Source organism: Papaver somniferum, chromosome 1, assembly GCF_003573695.1.
Source record: "Papaver somniferum cultivar HN1 chromosome 1, ASM357369v1, whole genome shotgun sequence".
Lineage (NCBI taxonomy): Eukaryota > Viridiplantae > Streptophyta > Magnoliopsida > Ranunculales > Papaveraceae > Papaver > Papaver somniferum.
The window spans coordinates 73,190,214-73,209,463 of record NC_039358.1 but is presented as its reverse complement, the minus strand read 5'-3'; the positions used below and the strand labels follow the sequence as shown (position 1 = coordinate 73,209,463).

The 19,250-nt window shown below is 36.2% G+C and overlaps 2 protein-coding genes across 2 annotated transcripts; both read right to left on the bottom strand.

Moving 5' to 3' along the window:
• Window positions 1-513: 513 nt before the first annotated feature.
• On the bottom strand, window positions 514-3,015 carry LOC113290658 (bifunctional protein FolD 4, chloroplastic-like). Its single transcript, XM_026540245.1, has 5 exons — window positions 2,622-3,015; window positions 2,152-2,483; window positions 1,547-1,783; window positions 1,241-1,408; window positions 514-835 (listed from the first exon to the last, which is right to left on the bottom strand). The coding sequence occupies exons 1-5, from the start codon at window positions 2,800-2,802 to the stop codon at window positions 665-667; spliced, it is 1,089 nt and encodes a 362-aa protein (XP_026396030.1). The 5' UTR covers window positions 2,803-3,015; the 3' UTR covers window positions 514-664.
• Window positions 3,016-3,180: 165 nt separating this feature from the next.
• Window positions 3,181-6,831, bottom strand: LOC113290666 (peptidyl-prolyl cis-trans isomerase CYP21-1-like). Its single transcript, XM_026540250.1, has 7 exons — window positions 6,530-6,831; window positions 5,926-6,004; window positions 5,228-5,275; window positions 4,635-4,658; window positions 4,194-4,376; window positions 3,851-3,926; window positions 3,181-3,607 (listed from the first exon to the last, which is right to left on the bottom strand). The coding sequence occupies exons 1-7, from the start codon at window positions 6,629-6,631 to the stop codon at window positions 3,445-3,447; spliced, it is 675 nt and encodes a 224-aa protein (XP_026396035.1). The 5' UTR covers window positions 6,632-6,831; the 3' UTR covers window positions 3,181-3,444.
• Window positions 6,832-19,250: the final 12,419 nt, after the last annotated feature.

Genomic DNA, 19,250 nt, shown 5'->3' with positions numbered 1-19,250 from the left:
CTTGAACGAAAAAAAGTAAGAAACAGACCAATGTTATTCTATCAGCTCAGAAAGGCGGCGACTCCTGAACTCACTGATAGTTGCTGCCATTTCTTCCATAGGCAACCTAGCCTAAAAAAGAGGAAACAAGAAAGCTCAGTAACACTTCACGAAAACAAACTGAACTCCATGGAAGGAAAATATCACCTTGATAAAAGATGGGAAGAAGACAAGAAAGAAACCAATATCTGCTTACTTGTGCTAGAACAGCAGCAGTAACTGGAGACTTGGCTCCAAAGTCTCTAGGATAACCTGGTAAGTGAGTTGATTACATTGTGCACATTATTAAGTGGAGGTGTTGTGACAAATCCTGAAAGGGCTCCAAATCCTTATAGCCATAGGCTGATAGGTTAGTGGAACTCTATTAAGAAGCTATCATTCAAAAAGTCTTACAAACCAGCACAACATATTTATCAGAGGTGTAGCGATTAAAATGAGCAAAACGAAATAGAATGAGAAAGGCAAAGGCAAAGATGTGAAGTCAACTGTATAAATATAAAAGAAGAGAATATGAATAAACACGAAAAGAAAGCTAGTCATTAAGATCATTAAGAATAACCTTCTATTAAGAAGGGGCAGATGTAACATCATTGTTTCTAGATAAGCCGAAAAAATTGTCGAACTCTCATTCAAACTTGAGTGCTCTCTTAGCTGAGCTAAGGGTATTTGATAGAAGCATAGCTATGGTCATCGGACCGACTCCACCAGGCACTGGAGTAATAGCTGAAGCTACTTTACAGGCCTCATCGTAGCAAACATCCCCAACCAACCGGTAGCCACGAGGACTTTCTGGATCCTGTCGAACATAAAAGCAATTTCAATAATCTGGGTAGGCTTCAACTCGAAACATGACTTTCTCCGAGTTAAGTTAGTCCAACTATCTTCTTTGAAATGCTTTTTGGGATCAGGGGAATAAGAAGGCTAACATATCTTCATTACATTACAGTATGGCTACATATATTTCAAACTTAATCTTTTTTTTTGCTGGTATTGTCAATATTGAGAACTAATTTTAATCTTTTTTTTTTTGCTGGTATTGTCAATATTGAGAACTAATAAAACAAAAATTTGAAATCAATATAGAATGATCTTATCTTCAAAAAATAAAACATCCACAGTCTGTTCACTAATAACCTTTTTTAGCAGTAAAAATGGTAAGCCCATTCACGTAGAATAGCACAAATGGACAGATCCTACTTACATCTATTGGGTTGATGCCGACATCAATGATAACAGCCCCTGGCTTAATCCAGCTACCTCTTACCATATTCGCTTTTCCAGCAGCAGAGACGATGATATCCGCTTGTCTCACGATCTCCTCAGGGTTCTCGGTTCTAGAGTGCACAATAGTGATGGTAGCATCTTCCCTCTACAAACATCAGCCATCACTATGTAAATCAGTAACACAACATAGATGGGGAGAATAAGCAACTAAAATCAAATTTAACAAACTAAATCAAGTTATATAGGTTGACACGTATGTCAAATAACAAAGTAACAAAAGTACCTGTAGCAGTAGTGACACGGGAAGTCCAACAATGTTACTACGACCAATTATAACTGCTCTCTTCCCCTTGATAGTGATGCCATATCTGTGCAACAACTCTATGCATCCTTTGGGGGTACACGAAACAAAAAAAGGCTCCCGATCTCGCTTGGCAAGAAGCCCGATGTTTAGTGGATGAAATCCATCAACATCTTTATCAATACTAACGGCATTCAAAATCCTCGCTTCATCCATATGCTGCCACAAAGACATAGTGTTCATAAGATCCCTTTACCACATAACTTACTAATCCATAAATTCATCAAAAGAACAACTAAGGAGTAATGAAGAATTAGGGAGTAACTAACAGCAGGTATCGTAACAGTCCAAGGTTGTATCACATTACAACAAAAAGGGTTTCTATCATCTTAACTTTCAAAATCAAACTTTGCAAGGTAAAGATTAAAACTCAAAACCTACACAACACAGGCACATCAACGTCAGTACCAAACCAAACCAAACAGTAATAAGACATTATTTTATATGATACAGTTTCGAGAAACACAATATGTTCATTTTTGTAACTAATTGGAATACTATGGTAATTATTCCGAAAGCATACTTACACGGGGTAGGGGCAACTGAATGAGGATACCATGGACTTTGGGATTCTTATTGTAATCAGCAATATGCTTGAGAACATCTTCTTCTGTAGAATCCCCTGGCAAGCAAATTTCATAAGATGTAATCCCAACTGCTTCACAAGCCTTCTTCTTATTGCGCACATAGGTTGCAGAATCCTTCCTATCTCCAACTAGAATAACAGCTAACCCTGGTACAACACCAATTGCATCCTTCATCCTCAATACTTCAATTTTAATTTCATCTTTGATTTGTTTCGCAACCGCCTTTCCATCAATTACTTTCGCAGAAGTTTCAGTATTCAGTGACATAGCCACTGTAACAAAAAGATTAACCAAATACAATCAATCTTAAGCATTTGGGTGAGTTACACCACAGACAAAGGTATTATAAAAGAATGCCCTAATAACAAAATCAGATTATAAATGGGATAGTTTAGAGGTTTTACACATACCGGCAGTGGAGTAAGAACTTCGCCGCTGCGTACTGAGAACACCAAAGCTGGGATTTCGAGGTTTGCACGAAACAAAAGCTGATGATCGTCTTAAATGAAAAATACCAGTTCGGATTTTATTGAGTGTGACAACCCGTGCAGTTGTGGATGAAGAACAATCTGAGAAAATTGCTGAGGCCATTGCCCGATGAAAGATGGCTTAGATTAGGGTTTATGGTGGTTGGTGGAAGCGAGAAAGAGAAAAAGTAACAAAGATATTAGGGTTTAGGAGGAGTAGGATGGTGCAGTGACTGCAGACTGTAATAAAGTGAGCGCGATTAAATCCCGCCAAATAAAGGTTTCTGAGTATTTAGGGGAACCTTTATGAGAAGGTCAATTACAAATATACCCTGTTATCGGAACTGAGTATTCCGGCTATATTTACCCGGTGAAAATGAGTGAAGATGGGGATGAATTATTTGGTTCTGGTTGGCGGTGATGGTTGTGGGAAATGTGGTTTTTGAGACTAGGTTAGTAGGTTGGATTTCAGATCTTGGGATCTCTGGTTTGAGTCGAACAGTTGTACATAATCGGTAAATTTTCATTAGGTAGATGCAAAAATGATAAGTTTCATCTACAAGTCTACTACTGAGAGTGTATCTGTATTGTGTAACATTGTTAGCTAGCTAGGGTGCTGGTGCACAAATTAAATGCTCCAAACGAGCAGTTGGCCAAAACAAGGCAGAATGCGTCATCTAGAAACACATGCCAGATTGATTAAACACTAATGCCGTGAGCAGCCAAACCATTTGTAACGCAGTACTTGTTGAAGAGTCAGACTTCTTCATGTTTCTTCATCCCACTTGCTCATAGGTATCTCTCCTGAGTCTGCAATAACAACCTTCTTCCTGGGTTTCCCGTTATAAGTCCCAGCTCCACCCTCTATTGCATATACTGTGTCCATCCCTTGAATCACCTTACCAAATGCAACATGCTCCCCGTCCAGCCTTTATTTTATACAAACAAAAACATTTTGTTTCAGCTATCAAGTACTTAACCCAGCCAAAGCAAAGAAGAGAACAGAAGAATATGAAAATAAATAAATATTTAAATACTGATGCGCCTATTGAATTTCAATATGTATATATGCATGTGAGTGCCAGAAAATCTTTCAGGTGCATGCAGTCGATTTGACTGGATAGGCCTTGCTAATCTATTAATGAAGTGACTCACGCCTTTGATGGCCTTACCAGCTGGCCTTGACCGTCGTTATGAAGAATTGCGAGCCATTGGAATCAGGTCCAGAGTTCACCATGGAAACAATACCTACAACCACCATCAGCCTACAATTCAGAAATCTGCCTCACTTCAGGGAACATTCAGACGAATGCATTCACCAAAAAAAAGAAAAAGATAATCAAATGCAATCCACCAAACCCATGTAAATTTACCTCACAATGATTTAGTGTATTTCTCTTAAATAGAAACTCAAGTAACCTCGCGTTACGTAACATAATAATACGAGGAAGGATAAAAAACTCGGGATGTTTTGGTTTTTTAGGTTGTTTCTAATTGAAGATGCCAAGGACCTACCTGCATGTGAATGTTTGACCTTGAAATTCTCATCAGGGAAGGTGCCACCATATATAGATTCAGCTCCCTTCCCATCCCCATGAGCTATGTCACCACCTTGTACTACGAACCCAGAAATTATTCGATGAAATGGTACTCCCTTATAGTGGAGTTCTTTTCCATTGGCACCCGTGCCCATTTCTCCTGCACTTGAAATAAAACTTGATTATAACCAGAGTCTTGCAGAACTTTGGTGTTAGGACTACAGTTATATGTTTATACATATCCAGAAACACATGCCAGGAGAGATGATACACGGCTCTATGTAGAATTGAAAATGAAACCAGATCTGACGTTATTACCATGATGCTGGATAAGATGTAAATGATGAAAATGTACTGAAAAATGTGCTTGCCACAAGTGATCAGTTAATTGCTAAAGAGATCAGGAAGCTTGACGCACCTGTGCAAAGAGCCCTGAAATTTTCTGTAAAAAACAGATATAGCATCAGGCAATCATATTCAAGTAAACAAAGTATGACGTGCTGACTAAATCAATGTTTGAACATTCCCTTTACCAATAGATATATCAGGCGAATGAAACAAGGAACACATAAAAGAAATCAAAACTAGAGAACATCGCTGGTAGAAAAAATTATATGAGTAACAACTTGTTCTGGGAATCTGCTTACAACTCAGACTGATTAAAGAAATAATGATGTGGTTCTCCATTGAAAAATTTGGCCTCATGTTAATGAGATATAGTTGGAAAGAACATATTTGGCAAAGGGAACTTTACTCCAATATGACAATTCAAGGACACTGTAACATGTAGTTTTTGAATAGCCGTAAAATTTAATTAAGATTTAATGATTTATACACCATAAACTTTACTTTCCTATTATATTTGATTTCAAACGGCAATATCTGCTAAAAAAGCTTAACCAATGAAATTGATAAACTACGATTTCGCAGGTGCGACTATAAACGCAACATAAAAAGGGATCACATTAGGATCAAGATCATAAAGTAATAGATGAGAAGTGAAGGACATACCAACTGTTTTGGGGACAACCTGACCATACAACCCAATTACCAATCTACCTGCAGAAAGTGCAAAAACAGTTCTCAGAGGCACATAAAAGTTAATTACGTAACACTACAAACTTAAACACGATATTTCATTTTTTAAGTAACAAATATTGTTTACTGAGTTTCCAAACCACTACAAACATCAGAGACTGGTACCAAATAAATACACAAAACTCAAAACGCAAGCATGTGAATATTATTCATACATAAGAGGTTCTCGTTAAGAGGTAACCGTCAACTCGGGATCCAATTCGAGATTCTCCTTAAGAGGTATTGGGGAGGACTTGGAAAGTAATAATATTGATTCATACATAAGAAAAGGATTGCTCTTTTCACTCTTAAAAAGAAAGAACAATTGTCTATCTTTTGCCGAAAGATCTATAACACAGCAGGACCAGGAAACAATTACCTACTGAAACCAAAGTTCAGCTATGAAGTTAGTATATTAGTATGTCTCGGAGATATGATCCACTGTTAACTCTAAGATACCACAATTACTGACTCAGAGTTGCCCTCAGGCAATCTATAATAGAAAGAGCAATAGATGGACCACACATTACATGTCAGTTTTTCTAGAACCGCAAGTAATCCAAAAGAAGTAAAATAAACAGCATTTTCAACTTAATTTTATTCACATACGAAAAGTAGTACGAAGCGTTTACCTATACGTTGTTCACCAATATCAACATCCAAGAACACCCTGTGAGTAATTTCGTGCACCTCTTCTGCCTTATCTTCTTCCTAAACACCAAAATGAGAGCACTAGTGTCATTACCTATTTAAGTGAAGTAAGAATGTACATTTCTTTGGCTTCCTCTTTGAGCAGTAAAGAGTCAAACAACTTGAAATTTTTTAATGGCATTGCCTGCTTCTCATTAATAACAACATGATAAACAATTTGACCTAAAATTATCGATTTCATAGGTTATCAAGATTGGTCATTATTGATTGAACCCTACTTGGATCCATGAAAGATTCCACAAACGTCTCTCACTCTCTCTTTGTTACTACTAATTGTATCTAAGAGTGCAGTTAGGGTATATCAACTAGATAGTATTAGGTTATAACATAGATCAAGGACAGATCAGAGTGAATAGTTACTTACTTATTTGCTTAGTATAAGAATGTGCAATCTACTAATCGAATTATTGAAATCTCAGGAACGTTGTGAAAATCAAATTAAAAGCAAGAAACTGAGAAAGATTATTATTATTTATTAATTTTTTGAAGCATAAACTGAGAAAGATAATAGAAGAGTGAACTTACCCGTTGAAAATTTGGAAATGCGAGGAAAACAAGAATGATTGCAACAAGGAATATAAGAAGAAATCTAGGTTGCAAATAATGTGAAATATCTCGACGCATCATTTTTATTCTCTAATTATCTTTTCTTTCTCCGTCTATCTAAATTTCCGATTCACTTTTTTCTCTCATCAGTCATTCATGGCATTTCTCTCTTCCTCTCTAATTTTCTACTGAGAAATGAGATCTCTCTCAGTCCCTCTCCCCTCTTTTCCTCTTAGGTCTGAAAGACAGACAGACAGAGAAGACGACAGGAAGAAAGACTCATGTTCCACAGTTCCGGAGTTATTTAGCTGCTCAAAACACCATTGGAATTTGGAGGACTCATGGCCCATTGGGGAATGGCCCTAATGGGATATGACTAGGGGAAAAATAGCTTGGCCCAATTATTTATTCAAGCAATTTAATGGAACCCTGTTTCAGGGCATACCAAAAAATTTCAAGGCATACAAAATAATTTTTCCATGACCTTATAAGGGGTGTCTATTAGGTAGTTCAATTACCTATATACCCTTGAACCTAAAATCAAAAAACAAAAACACAAAATATGTTTCTATCCTAAACATCTTTTCTTCTTCCTCTAGCCGAACCACCTCCATTCTCTCTCAGAATTTTTTTTCCATCGCCGTAATTAATTATCGATTCGTGTCAATTTGATCGTCGATCAAATTGAACTAATAATTGGTCATATAAAGAAAAAAAGCAGACGTCAGACGTTCTAAATCCTCTTCTAATCCATGAATTGAAGAAGAAGAACCAATTAAAGATGAAGGTATAAAAACTGTAATTGAACCGGAAATTGAATCGGAAATTCAACTATTCGAAGCTCTAACTACTGAAATGAGGATACGAAGGTATTTCCTACAAACTCAATCTTTTATTTGTTGTTTTTCATCGATTGAATGGGTTAAATTACTAAAAATTTAGGGTTTTTGACGGTTACAATAGCAGGTTCGGCTGATAATTGAGTTGAGTTTTGAGCCGAACTGTTCTTGAAGTTTCACCTTGAAAGTGTCTATGAACAGTTCGTCTAAACAGTAAATATCAGTTTTTAGCCGAACCCCAAAATGTGTATTAAATTAACTTTTATCTAAAAGAATCCAATAGGTGTTCAACTAATATTATATTCAATATACAAGCCGAACCTAAAAGATATATGGTTCGGCTGATTCGATATTAAGTAAATGAGCTGAACCACAACTTTATTTTTAACTATACATGTGTATTTGTAGCATTGGGTTCCTCATCGACATATTCGTCATCGAGATTTGGTTCACTTCCTAGGGCTTCAGATGCCTTCTTGTATAACGCTCTCAAACTTAGGATTTATATTCCTTCCGGGATCGTATTTTCTTGAGATAAAAGTCAATTTGGTGTCCAAATATGTCCAAGCATAGTGTCAGGTTCGGCTAATACCTTGCCAACCTTTCCCGGTCGAACCTGAGAAGTGAAATTTACTCCAGGTGGTTGTCAGGTTTGGCTGACTCATTAGATCACTTTCAAGCCGAACACCTCTTTGTAAACACTTCGAAAATATTGATTTGCAGGCTCTAGGTTCGGCTAGCTCGTGCTGATGAGTTATCAACCGAACCTTCTCTCTGCAAACTCAAGTCTTTCGATCTTGTTTTGGCTATAACTTTTTCGTCCGATGTCGGAATAACCTCATTCTTTTTGCGTTGTGTTTGTCTTTTCATTCTATTGAAGTTGAAGATAAGATCTCCTTAATTTTAATTAGTTGAATTTGGACCTTGGTATTCTCCATCAGTAGACTTCACTTTCTTAACACTTTTAGTAATTTCTATTTTTTTTGTTTGATTCATCCTATGAAAAGGCTGCACAATAGAAAACATATGTAATAAAAAGCCTAACCCCTTAATGTGTATGCATTTAAGTGTTTTATGGAAAATCAGTAACATGTTCGGCTGATATGATTTTTTGAATATGAACCGGATTTGAAAAAATATATGGTTCGGCTGATACGATATTTAGAGTGAAAACCGAACCTAACTCTCAAGAGAAGGTTCGACTTGTAATGAAAATTTCTTATTAGCCGAAAATTTAACTAGTAAGTAGGTCGGAAGTTACAAACTATAAGTTATGATAATAACTATTGTATTTCGAGTAAGCCGAACTGTTCATCTTCTGTAGTATACAAGTTAGGTTCGGCTGATAATTTCAAGCCGAACCTATCTCTGGTTCGCCGAACTTGGGTGAAAAAAATCAAATTTTTGATGATTTCAACCTACACAAATGAAATTAAACATAATATGGAAGTATACTTGTGTGCTATTAGCATTGGGTTTCTCATCATTGTATTCATCTTCTGGATTTGGCTCATAAAAATACAAGTTTTTCCTCACTTCCCCTTCTTCTTCGTCTCCAAAAAACCTAATTTTTTTTTCTTCCCCAAAAATTAGCATCAACACAAAATTTTGTAACTTAATTATCTTAATCACTAATCATTTACATTAAATACTAATCAAAATTATTCATTATTATTAACACTAATACAGAAAGGGTGAATTTGCCATTACCAAAAATATTTGGTTAAGGGGCTATTGGATTTACTATTTCCAACCCATTTTTGTCTTTATTCAGTATGCCCTGAAATTTTCTTGTATGCCCTAAAATAGGGTTCATATAATGTATCTCGAATTTCGGTGTCATAATACCTGGGACAATTTTATACCTGTAATATATGACTAGAAATAACCTGAACCGTAAAGACACGGCATGACAGGGAACAATTTTTGGTCATAATGATAAAAATAAATACTACAAACTATGATAAGGTTTATTTTGACCAATAAGCATTTGTATCTATGAAAATCTTAGATATTTATCATTCAAATAATCAAAATTTCGGTTACATTTGTAATTGATTAAAATAATAATTTCTGATAAAAATAGTAGGTAAATTATTTTATTGTTCCCTAAAATAATAATTTTTTAGTTGATCCCCAAAGATTTGTGGTCTTTGATGTTATTTTTTGTTGTATTCAGACCATTATGCTGAATCTTCATCGATATTTGCAACCATTTCCGGAGCACGTTTTCCATATTCGATATTTGCAACACCAAATCAGGAGTTGAGAAACTGGAGGTGAATCACGATAATAAAGAAGGATTTGGTGATAGTGATGGGTCAGTAATTGAAGGTTTAGAAGACGGTGCTTAATCGTGTTGTTATGCAAGATAATACAATCACGATCAAGAAGATAAAAAAAAATAGTAGATGCCGAGGAAAAAGGAAACCATCCAAAAAGTCATGGAGGTTTATGAAAAAATTGAGGTTTCAGTGTCTGTGTAGCTTAGAAAAGGAATGCGATTCCAATCTAGATTGTTGTCCCATTTGCAAGGCTGCAAAGAATGCAAGCTTGCGAGTCTACATATCCTAGCTAGGTTAATTAAGCTTGTTGTCAATGTTAGGTGATCAAAACTATATCTTGATTTATAGTTTACTAAGTCATGTCTCGAACTAGGTTAGAATTGTAGTTGAGTATCATAGACCACCCTTGAAGACTGAAGATCAACGAAGACATTTGGAGAACTTCTGTATCAGGTATGTGAAGAATGAACCGTTCTATTTTACTCACTATACCATCATTTTATCAATTGATACTATGTCATATAACTTATAGTAGAATTACAAAGAAGAAGTTTCGAGTCAGGCTTGTCTTGTGAAAAATCTCGAAATACGATTTAGCAATTAGATTTTCAAAGGTCCTCAAAAATGTTAGTTCTATGAATTAATTTATGGATCAATTGAAAATTACACATGCAAATGATCGTATCAATTGGGAATGTTTCAAACATCATAAGAGAGAAATATGAATTTACTGATATTTCTACTCAGGATAGGTTAGTGAACCATTCCATAGATATCTGAGATACATAAATATAGGAAGGTTGACGAACCAGTTCGCAAACCGCAAGTTCAGTTGGGAACAGTTCACGAACCCGTTGGTGAATCATGGTGGACTGAATTTTATAAGTTGGATAAATATGCTAGCAGTTGGCGAACCCGGCTCACAACCCCTCGTCTACTCAATTCGGTAGTCTAGAAGGGTTGGCGAACTCGGTTCACGAACCATTGCACCCTGACTCGTGAACAAGCCCAACGGTTGGAGAACCGTTGTGCCAACTGTCCTGACAATATTTAGCAGATGCTTAAAGACGTATTATTTTAATATTTTTAACGTTGCTAGAACTCTCTTAAACACTTATAAGACTTCATTTATCACTTAAACACTTATGTGTGTGAATCATGATTAATTTCTTAGGTGTTTAAATGAACATCAAATAAAATAGCTTTTAGTTCTTTGGATAACTTTCCAAATCGAACAATCATTATACACTGTTCTGTAACCGAACTATGTGTATACTATTCTATTGTAATTTGAAGACCTAAAGTGTTTGCTTGATTCTCAAGTTATTTTAACTTGAATTCTAAGCTAACCCTAGCCTTTGAAAACTATAAATGGAGCATATTTGTCAACTAGGAAAATCAGTCCCTCACACTTTGTGTCCTACTTGATTCTAGAGTCGTCCTATATAGATATAGGTTTCTGATAGACACATTTTTGTGTCTAATTTGATCTCAATACTATATATTGTTGGCACTCGATTTTGTACTAATTTTGTTATTTTATGTATTTGTAGGTATTTTTTGGAAATAAATATTTTTGGAAAATTCGGCTCGAAAAGTTGATTTTGGCACCCGGAGGACACGTGTTATTCGGACTCTCGCTTTTGGATAAGGGGTAACCTAATTACTAAGGGGCACCCCCAGGACACCCTCTTCTTCATTTGAATTTCGATTTTGGCGGGAAAAATATTCATAGCACAGGAGAATTTTCGATCGAAGAAATGAAGTAGTTGTAGGTCGATTCAATGGCTGCATTTTGGCAGAAAGATGTGATTTAGCCTAAGGAAGATAGTTTGGGTGTCTAATTTGATCGGAATTGGCTGGAAATATCGATTTGATTCTCGAGCTCAAAACAGAGCTACACGGAGTGAACACGACCTGTACACGGTGTTGTGTGTGTTTTGGTTGTGCATGGAAGTGTTTTGGAGGAGTTGGATGACTTATGAGGCATGTATAAGGCTAAATAGAGCGTGCAGGATCAAATTTTACGTGTGTAGAAGCCAAAAATGGAAATTATTGTTAAATATGGGCAGCGAGCAATGACGGGATTAATGGGAGATTATACGGTGTTATGGTCGGATTTTTTTGTTCTAAAACACTATAAATACAAGGCTAAATAGTTTAGAAGGGTTGGAGAGTCTTTGGGATAGTTTAGGAGTCGAAAAAAATCAAAAAGAAGAACACGCAGTGAAGAGTTTTCTGCTGGTGTAAACTGAAGAACGCGAAGAACAGACTTGCAGAAGCAGTCGTTCTTCGCAAGCGTCTGCGACGCTCATCTGTGGGTCGCATTCAACCAGGGAACGCACTTTTCATTTCTGTCGCTGTTCTAACACCTGTTTGTAACGTTTTCATGCGTTGCAAACCCGATTATATTTACATTTTCTCTTGATTGTAAACAACTTTTGAGCATCAATGAATCATTTTGAGAGGTTTTTCATCATGAGTAGCTAATTCGAATCCCAGGGGTGACGGAGGAAGCCGTTCTTCCAAAAGTTATGTGGTAAAATTTATTTAAATTTATTTATGCAACTCTTTTATGATTAATTGCACCGAATAAATATGTAGTAAATGATTTTTATTAATCAATTGTGTTTTCTCTTGATGGAGTATGCTTAGTAAATTGCTTTTGATACTTCATGCTCGCGATTAACAATGGATGTTTTCAAAATCTAATTTAGGCAATGATTAGAATCACAATTTCCTTTGATTGGAGTTATATTGTCTAGAATTGCATGATAATAATTGTTATTGAATCACATAAATTTTGGTGGATGGTGGAATCCTGATCCCCAGTAAAAAATTCTCTCCCATATTTTGTTAATATTGTGCATATAATTTTATTTATTTAAATCTAAAAAAAAAGTTACCTTCACAAGTTCGAGTTTGAACGATACCCCTTACCACTACAAATACAACCCAAAAAAAATATTAAATCATTTTGGCGCCGCCGACGCGGATTTGTGCTTAGGTAGAATTTTTAGGTTTATTTTCTTTTTTTTTTTTATTATTTGTTCCTTTTTACTTTGTCTTTTTGTCTTTGATTTACAGGTTCGAAGTGGAGCACTAAGGACTTGGAGAGGAAAAAGCTTAAAGCGAAAAGAGAAAAGACAAGAAAAAAAGGACAATTTTAGGATTTAATTTTTAATTTTTAATTTTTTTAGAGTGTGTGAGGAAAACAATAATTTTTTTTTTATTATTTATTTTGGACTTTGGACTTTAAACAATTGGACTTTATTTTTTTAACCCTACGGAAGGGTATTATTATTAAAAAAAAAAATATTTTATTATATAAACTGTGTGCAGGGAAGGACGACGATTACTATATCGTCTCGGCCCCTCGGGTTCGCACACGGCATAGGAGTCGTGGCCCGAGTCGACGACAACGGTTCATCGCCCGTCTGGTACGGGAGGTAAGTCCAATCGAAACACCCGCGAATCTCCTGCAAGCGGGTTACTGTCTGCCTTAAGGTGATAATTGTTTGAGGACGAACCAGACTGTCTTTATTTTCCTAGTAAAGGGCAAGGCCTGGCCTAAACAAGATAAGGGTTCGGATTTCATCACCGTTCCCTTCTTGCCCGCCTTAGGAAAATGAAACCTAACGCGAACCCAAGCTTAAAATTTGGAATAGAACGAGACCGATAGGGTAACGAGCTTAATAGGAAACTCGTTCGAAAAATATTGGTTGTTCTTTAAGCACACTCCAAAGTTCATGATGGTTTCTGTGAGTTGAATGCGTGACTGCGCCGCCTTGTGATAGCGGTGAGGCCTTGGGTATCAAAGCTCCACTGAGCTTCCCTCGCCTCAATTCAACTTACTTTGACTCGGATTGATTCCAAAGGGGTTTGCTCAAACTGCAACGAATTCCCTTTCGAAAGATAGAAGCTGGTCTAGAAACAATCTAAGTGGAGCCATCATGCTTTTTGTTTGCTAGAAATCTTTAGGTTTGTTTTGGTGGAGTCGAGTCGGCCTTGTTTGTGGTTGTGTAGAATTCCCTTGCAATTAAGAATGTCGAACTGGTATGATAGAAGCCAATACAATGAGTATCGACCTGAATTTGAATATGGACATCATCAGTTTTATGACCATGGTGGGAATAGTAGTTGGGAACGCCAACCTTTTCAAGGTTATGGTTCATACCATAGTGAGCCCAATTACTATCCACACACAAATTGGTCTTACGAGCAAGAAAATCAGGAATATTATAGTACTAGTCATGCGTTTTTGGAAAATTACTTAAAAACTAGTCCTGATTATGACATTTCTAAACCTGTTCAATCTCTAGAAGAAACCTACCAACAAATTCGAAGGGAGTATGAACGTGCAGTTAGTTCAAGAGAAGAGAGTACACAACGGTCTAAGATATTCAATGAGACTTGTGAAAGTATAAGTGTTACGCTCAGTGAGATTCAAGCACGTTTAGAGGAAGAAAATGAACAGTTAGCTAATGCTGCTCGAAATAATCTAATTTTCCAAAATAGTGTTTCCAATTCTACCCTTGATATCAATAGTGAATATTTTCCCAATCTAGAGGACGAGGTTAGAATAAAAGACACTACTTATTTAGATAAGGTTCAATCATCTTTGTACTATTATGATGATGAGGATAGTAGTAATGAAGAATCTGAAATATGTAGGCATAGTGATCAGGAATCTATTAATCCAATTGAGCTTTATAATGATTATATTATTTCTAGTTCAAATCCAAATAATTTTTATGATTATTCACCTATTCAAAAGGACGAGGATTTGATTAGGGATACCACCGTTTTAGACGATGTAGTTTTTCCTTTTGATTACGAAGCCGATAGTGGTTTAGAGGAACGGGTTTATTCCGAAAATGCTGTTTTAGAGTCTAGCGACTTAGAAACAATAGTATTAGATGAAGAAGATATACCCGTAGAGATGAGTAAAGATACACTACCTGATAATAACTTAGAAGAATCTCTTGAATATTTTAAGGACTCTGAAGATACGGAAATTCAAGAAATAATTAGAGGTCTATCTAGAGACACTGAAAACTCTAAGTTTGGGGGTGATTATCACTTCCCTAGTGCCTTACCTTTAACTCTCAGAAAGTCCCCACACTTAGGACTTGATATTTGTGCCTCGACCATTTTACAAGATTACCTTCATACTCGTTTTCCCGAGTCTAATGATGTCCATGAAGGAGTTCAGTTATTAGAAACCCATCCTCTGGTTGATGTGGTTTTCCCAGGCTATGATACCCAGATTGACTTTGTTTTCCCACCAAATAGTTTTCTTCCAACTGTGGGAACGTTTCAAATGAGTAGAATATTAAGTTCTGAGACTAAGCCTAAGTACTTTAGGTTAATGGAATCGACACATTTTCCTAAGAATGACCACTACTCTCACTGTGGTCAACTATGTAAGTCATATCTGATTGACTTAGAGGATCCGCAATTATTTAGGTTATTACTTCGTGATTCTAAGTTCGTATTTGAGTTTTTACAGACTCTAAGACCTAGTGATTCGGATCCCATCTATGAAGAAACGCAGCCAATGAAAATATTCTATTTAGACCCTTTCATAGAACCTGAACCTGAACTGCAATTAGCGATAGTTTTCAGGAAACTAGGTAAGGGCATGCTATTCTTGTCCATTTTCTTGGTTCACTGCAGTTTCCTTTGGTCAGCTCTATTTGGTTTTGAAGACCCACAGTTATTTCGACTGTTACTTTATGGTTCGAGTTGACTAATCCTTTCCTAAGTCTGGCTGAAGACTTTAAACTTAGCACTTCTTGGGAGGTAACCCAATATTCTTGCGACACGGTAATATCCTTCCTTATCTCTTTTGCTTCAAGTGGTAACAGTTTCTCCTTGTTCATGCTTTTAGTTTCATCTTTAGAACATTGAGGACAATGTTAGATTTAAGTTTGGGGGTATGGGAGAAACTTTTTAGTTGCAATAAATAAACTCCAGATCCTATAAATTTATGCCTATTAAGGATAGCACTAACCAATCTAAGTGGATGGAAACATTTTTGTTTTAGGAGTTGAGGAATCAATCTGACTAGATGGAAACATCTATAGAGTCTATTCATAAAAGCACAGAGCTCAGGTGTTAGAAATAACATGATAGTTTCGCCATATCTTGTCGAGTCCTTTTCACTTTCTATTTTTAGTTTTCTTTTGTTTCAAGTGATTTGGTGGGGCACACGATTCAAGTTGTTACCTTTGCTAGGGTGAAATAGAGTGACTGAGTTACCTTTTTCAAAAAAAAAAAAGACCGGACCAGTTAGACCAATCGGAATAAGTATTAACACTTGGATAGCAATATGCGTGTGTTCTCCCTGTTTCCGTCGCCTAAGCAAGCGTGGAATGCAGGACCCGTGGGAACTATCGTGTAATCTGCTGACAAGAAGCATGCGCTTGGATCAAAAAGATCTATTCATGCCGTTAAAAAAAAAAAGGGTTATTGTTATGTGTAGTCAACTGCTGGTTCCCTTGTATTTGCCAGTTTGTTGATCTAGATTTAAGTTATTGACCACTGGTTCCCTTGTATATGCCAGTGTGTTAATATTAGTCAGACCGGTATCTCAGTCATTTAGGTTAGGTTCATCTTGGCAGAGGCCTTCAGACAGATATGGGAAACACCGTTCACTTTTCAACCATCTACATTTTTCTTTTTCCATCTTCTTAATCTTTTCATGTGATTAGTCTGACTCCGAGTATGATGTCCATCGTGAAACTATCTTAGTAGAACTCTGTCACTTATATGAATTTTAGTATGCTTGAGTGCAAACTCGTGTACAGCAATTGGAATTTCGCATCAGGGTTCTTCCTCTTAAAGTCAATAATTGTATGCCAACCAAGGAGGTTCTTTAGTGCTTTCCAAGGTTCTGCGTAGATAGCTAGGGTCTGGAGTATTGGTTTTTGTGGGTACACTTCTGATAAACCCACCCGAGATTAACTCGGTCACTTTTCAAGAATAAATTTTGCTCGAGGACTAGCAAATAATAAGTTTGGGGGTATTTGATAGACACATTTTTGTGTCTAATTTGATCTCAATACTATATATTGTTGGCACTCGATTTTGTACTAATTTTGTTATTTTATGTATTTGTAGGTATTTTTTGGAAATAAATATTTTTGGAAAATTCGGCTCGAAAAGTTGATTTTGGCACCCGGAGGACACGTGTTATTCGGACTCTCGCTTTTGGATAAGGGGTAACCTAATTACTAAGGGGCACCCCCAGGACACCCTCTTCTTCATTTGAATTTCGATTTTGGCGGGAAAAATATTCATAGCACAGGAGAATTTTCGATCGAAGAAATGAAGTAGTTGTAGGTCGATTCAATGGCTGCATTTTGGCAGAAAGATGTGATTTAGCCTAAGGAAGATAGTTTGGGTGTCTAATTTGATCGGAATTGGCTGGAAATATCGATTTGATTCTCGAGCTCAAAACAGAGCTACACGGAGTGAACACGACCTGTACACGGTGTTGTGTGTGTTTTGGTTGTGCATGGAAGTGTTTTGGAGGAGTTGGATGACTTATGAGGCATGTATAAGGCTAAATAGAGCGTGCAGGATCAAATTTTACGTGTGTAGAAGCCAAAAATGGAAATTATTGTTAAATATGGGCAGCGAGCAATGACGGGATTAATGGGAGATTATACGGTGTTATGGTCGGATTTTTTTGTTCTAAAACACTATAAATACAAGGCTAAATAGTTTAGAAGGGTTGGAGAGTCTTTGGGATAGTTTAGGAGTCGAAAAAAATCAAAAAGAAGAACACGCAGTGAAGAGTTTTCTGCTGGTGTAAACTGAAGAACGCGAAGAACAGACTTGCAGAAGCAGTCGTTCTTCGCAAGCGTCTGCGACGCTCATCTGTGGGTCGCATTCAACCAGGGAACGCACTTTTCATTTCTGTCGCTGTTCTAACACCTGTTTGTAACGTTTTCATGCGTTGCAAACCCGATTATATTTACATTTTCTCTTGATTGTAAACAACTTTTGAGCATCAATGAATCATTTTGAGAGGTTTTTCATCATGAGTAGCTAAATCGAATCCCAGGGGTGACGGAGGAAGCCGTTCTTCCAAAAGTTATGTGGTAAAATTTATTTAAATTTATTTATGCAACTCTTTTATGATTAATTGCACCGAATAAATATGTAGTAAATGATTTTTATTAATCAATTGTGTTTTCTCTTGATGGAGTATGCTTAGTAAATTGCTTTTGATACTTCATGCTCGCGATTAACAATGGATGTTTTCAAAATCTAATTTAGGCAATGATTAGAATCACAATTTCCTTTGATTGGAGTTATATTGTCTAGAATTGCATGATAATAATTGTTATTGAATCACATAAATTTTGGTGGATGGTGGAATCCTGATCCCCAGTAAAAAATTCTCTCCCATATTTTGTTAATATTGTGCATATAATTTTATTTATTTAAATCTAAAAAAAAAGTTACCTTCACAAGTTCGAGTTTGAACGATACCCCTTACCACTACAAATACAACCCAAAAAAAATATTAAATCAGTTTCCTCTGTGAAACATATTAGGTCTATGACTAAAAAACTTCTCTTTGGGGATTCATGAAGCCATGTACGACTATCTTTACCTTGATAGTTCGTAAATCCTGGTTTTGCTTTTATGTTTCTCGTAATCTCTTTCAGGCAAGATATATTGTAATCGCAAAGTTCTCTTCGTTTCAGACTTTGTGATTCCTCAAGATAGATATCTAAAGACTGATCTTAATTGATCTTTCGAAGATTGTTCTTGAGAGGTGGTTAAGAATCTAGGATGCTCTTCGGGAGTCGTAAGTTACAGATTTGTGAGGTTTGATAACTTTGTCTATTACAAACAAATTTCCACACCTTGATCTTTGATCTAAACGGAAATCAGATAGGCTTATTTGTTAGAGGCAGATTGGTATTGAAAGTCTTCACTTAGGCTGAAGCAACTCTTAGGCTGTAAAGGACGTCTGCTAACGGAATCAAGTGCGTAGAACCTTGCGAGGTTCAATAGTCGTAAGGAGCGAGATTGTAACTGAATCGCTTGAAGGGTGGCTTCGGTCTCAACTAGATTGAATACGCACAAACCTGTGTAAATCCAATTATAAATATAAAGAATATAATGCATAAAAAGAAAACACAAGACACCAATGTATGTAGCGGCTTATACAATGTGGTGTTCAATATTCTGGTGTCTTGTATTTTACTTTTTCGCATTATATTGTTTATCTTTATAATAGGATTTACACAGGTTTGCGTGTATTCAATTTAAGTAGATATGTCCGCTTGATTGTAATCGATTATTAGATTAGTTTCTTGTAGAATTTGTATCTTAAAAGATAGATAACAAGTTTAATCACTTGGCAGAATTCTGATTGAATTATTTGGATACAACTAGATTGATCTTGGATATTGATTTTTGAGATCGTCGGAGTACTCTGCTTAACAATCAGGTTCACAGACCTTGTATCTATATACATATTAATTGAGTAGAGGTTGAGATATTAACTCTATATACATATTGTCAAGAATCATTCAATTGGTTTTCTTGTTA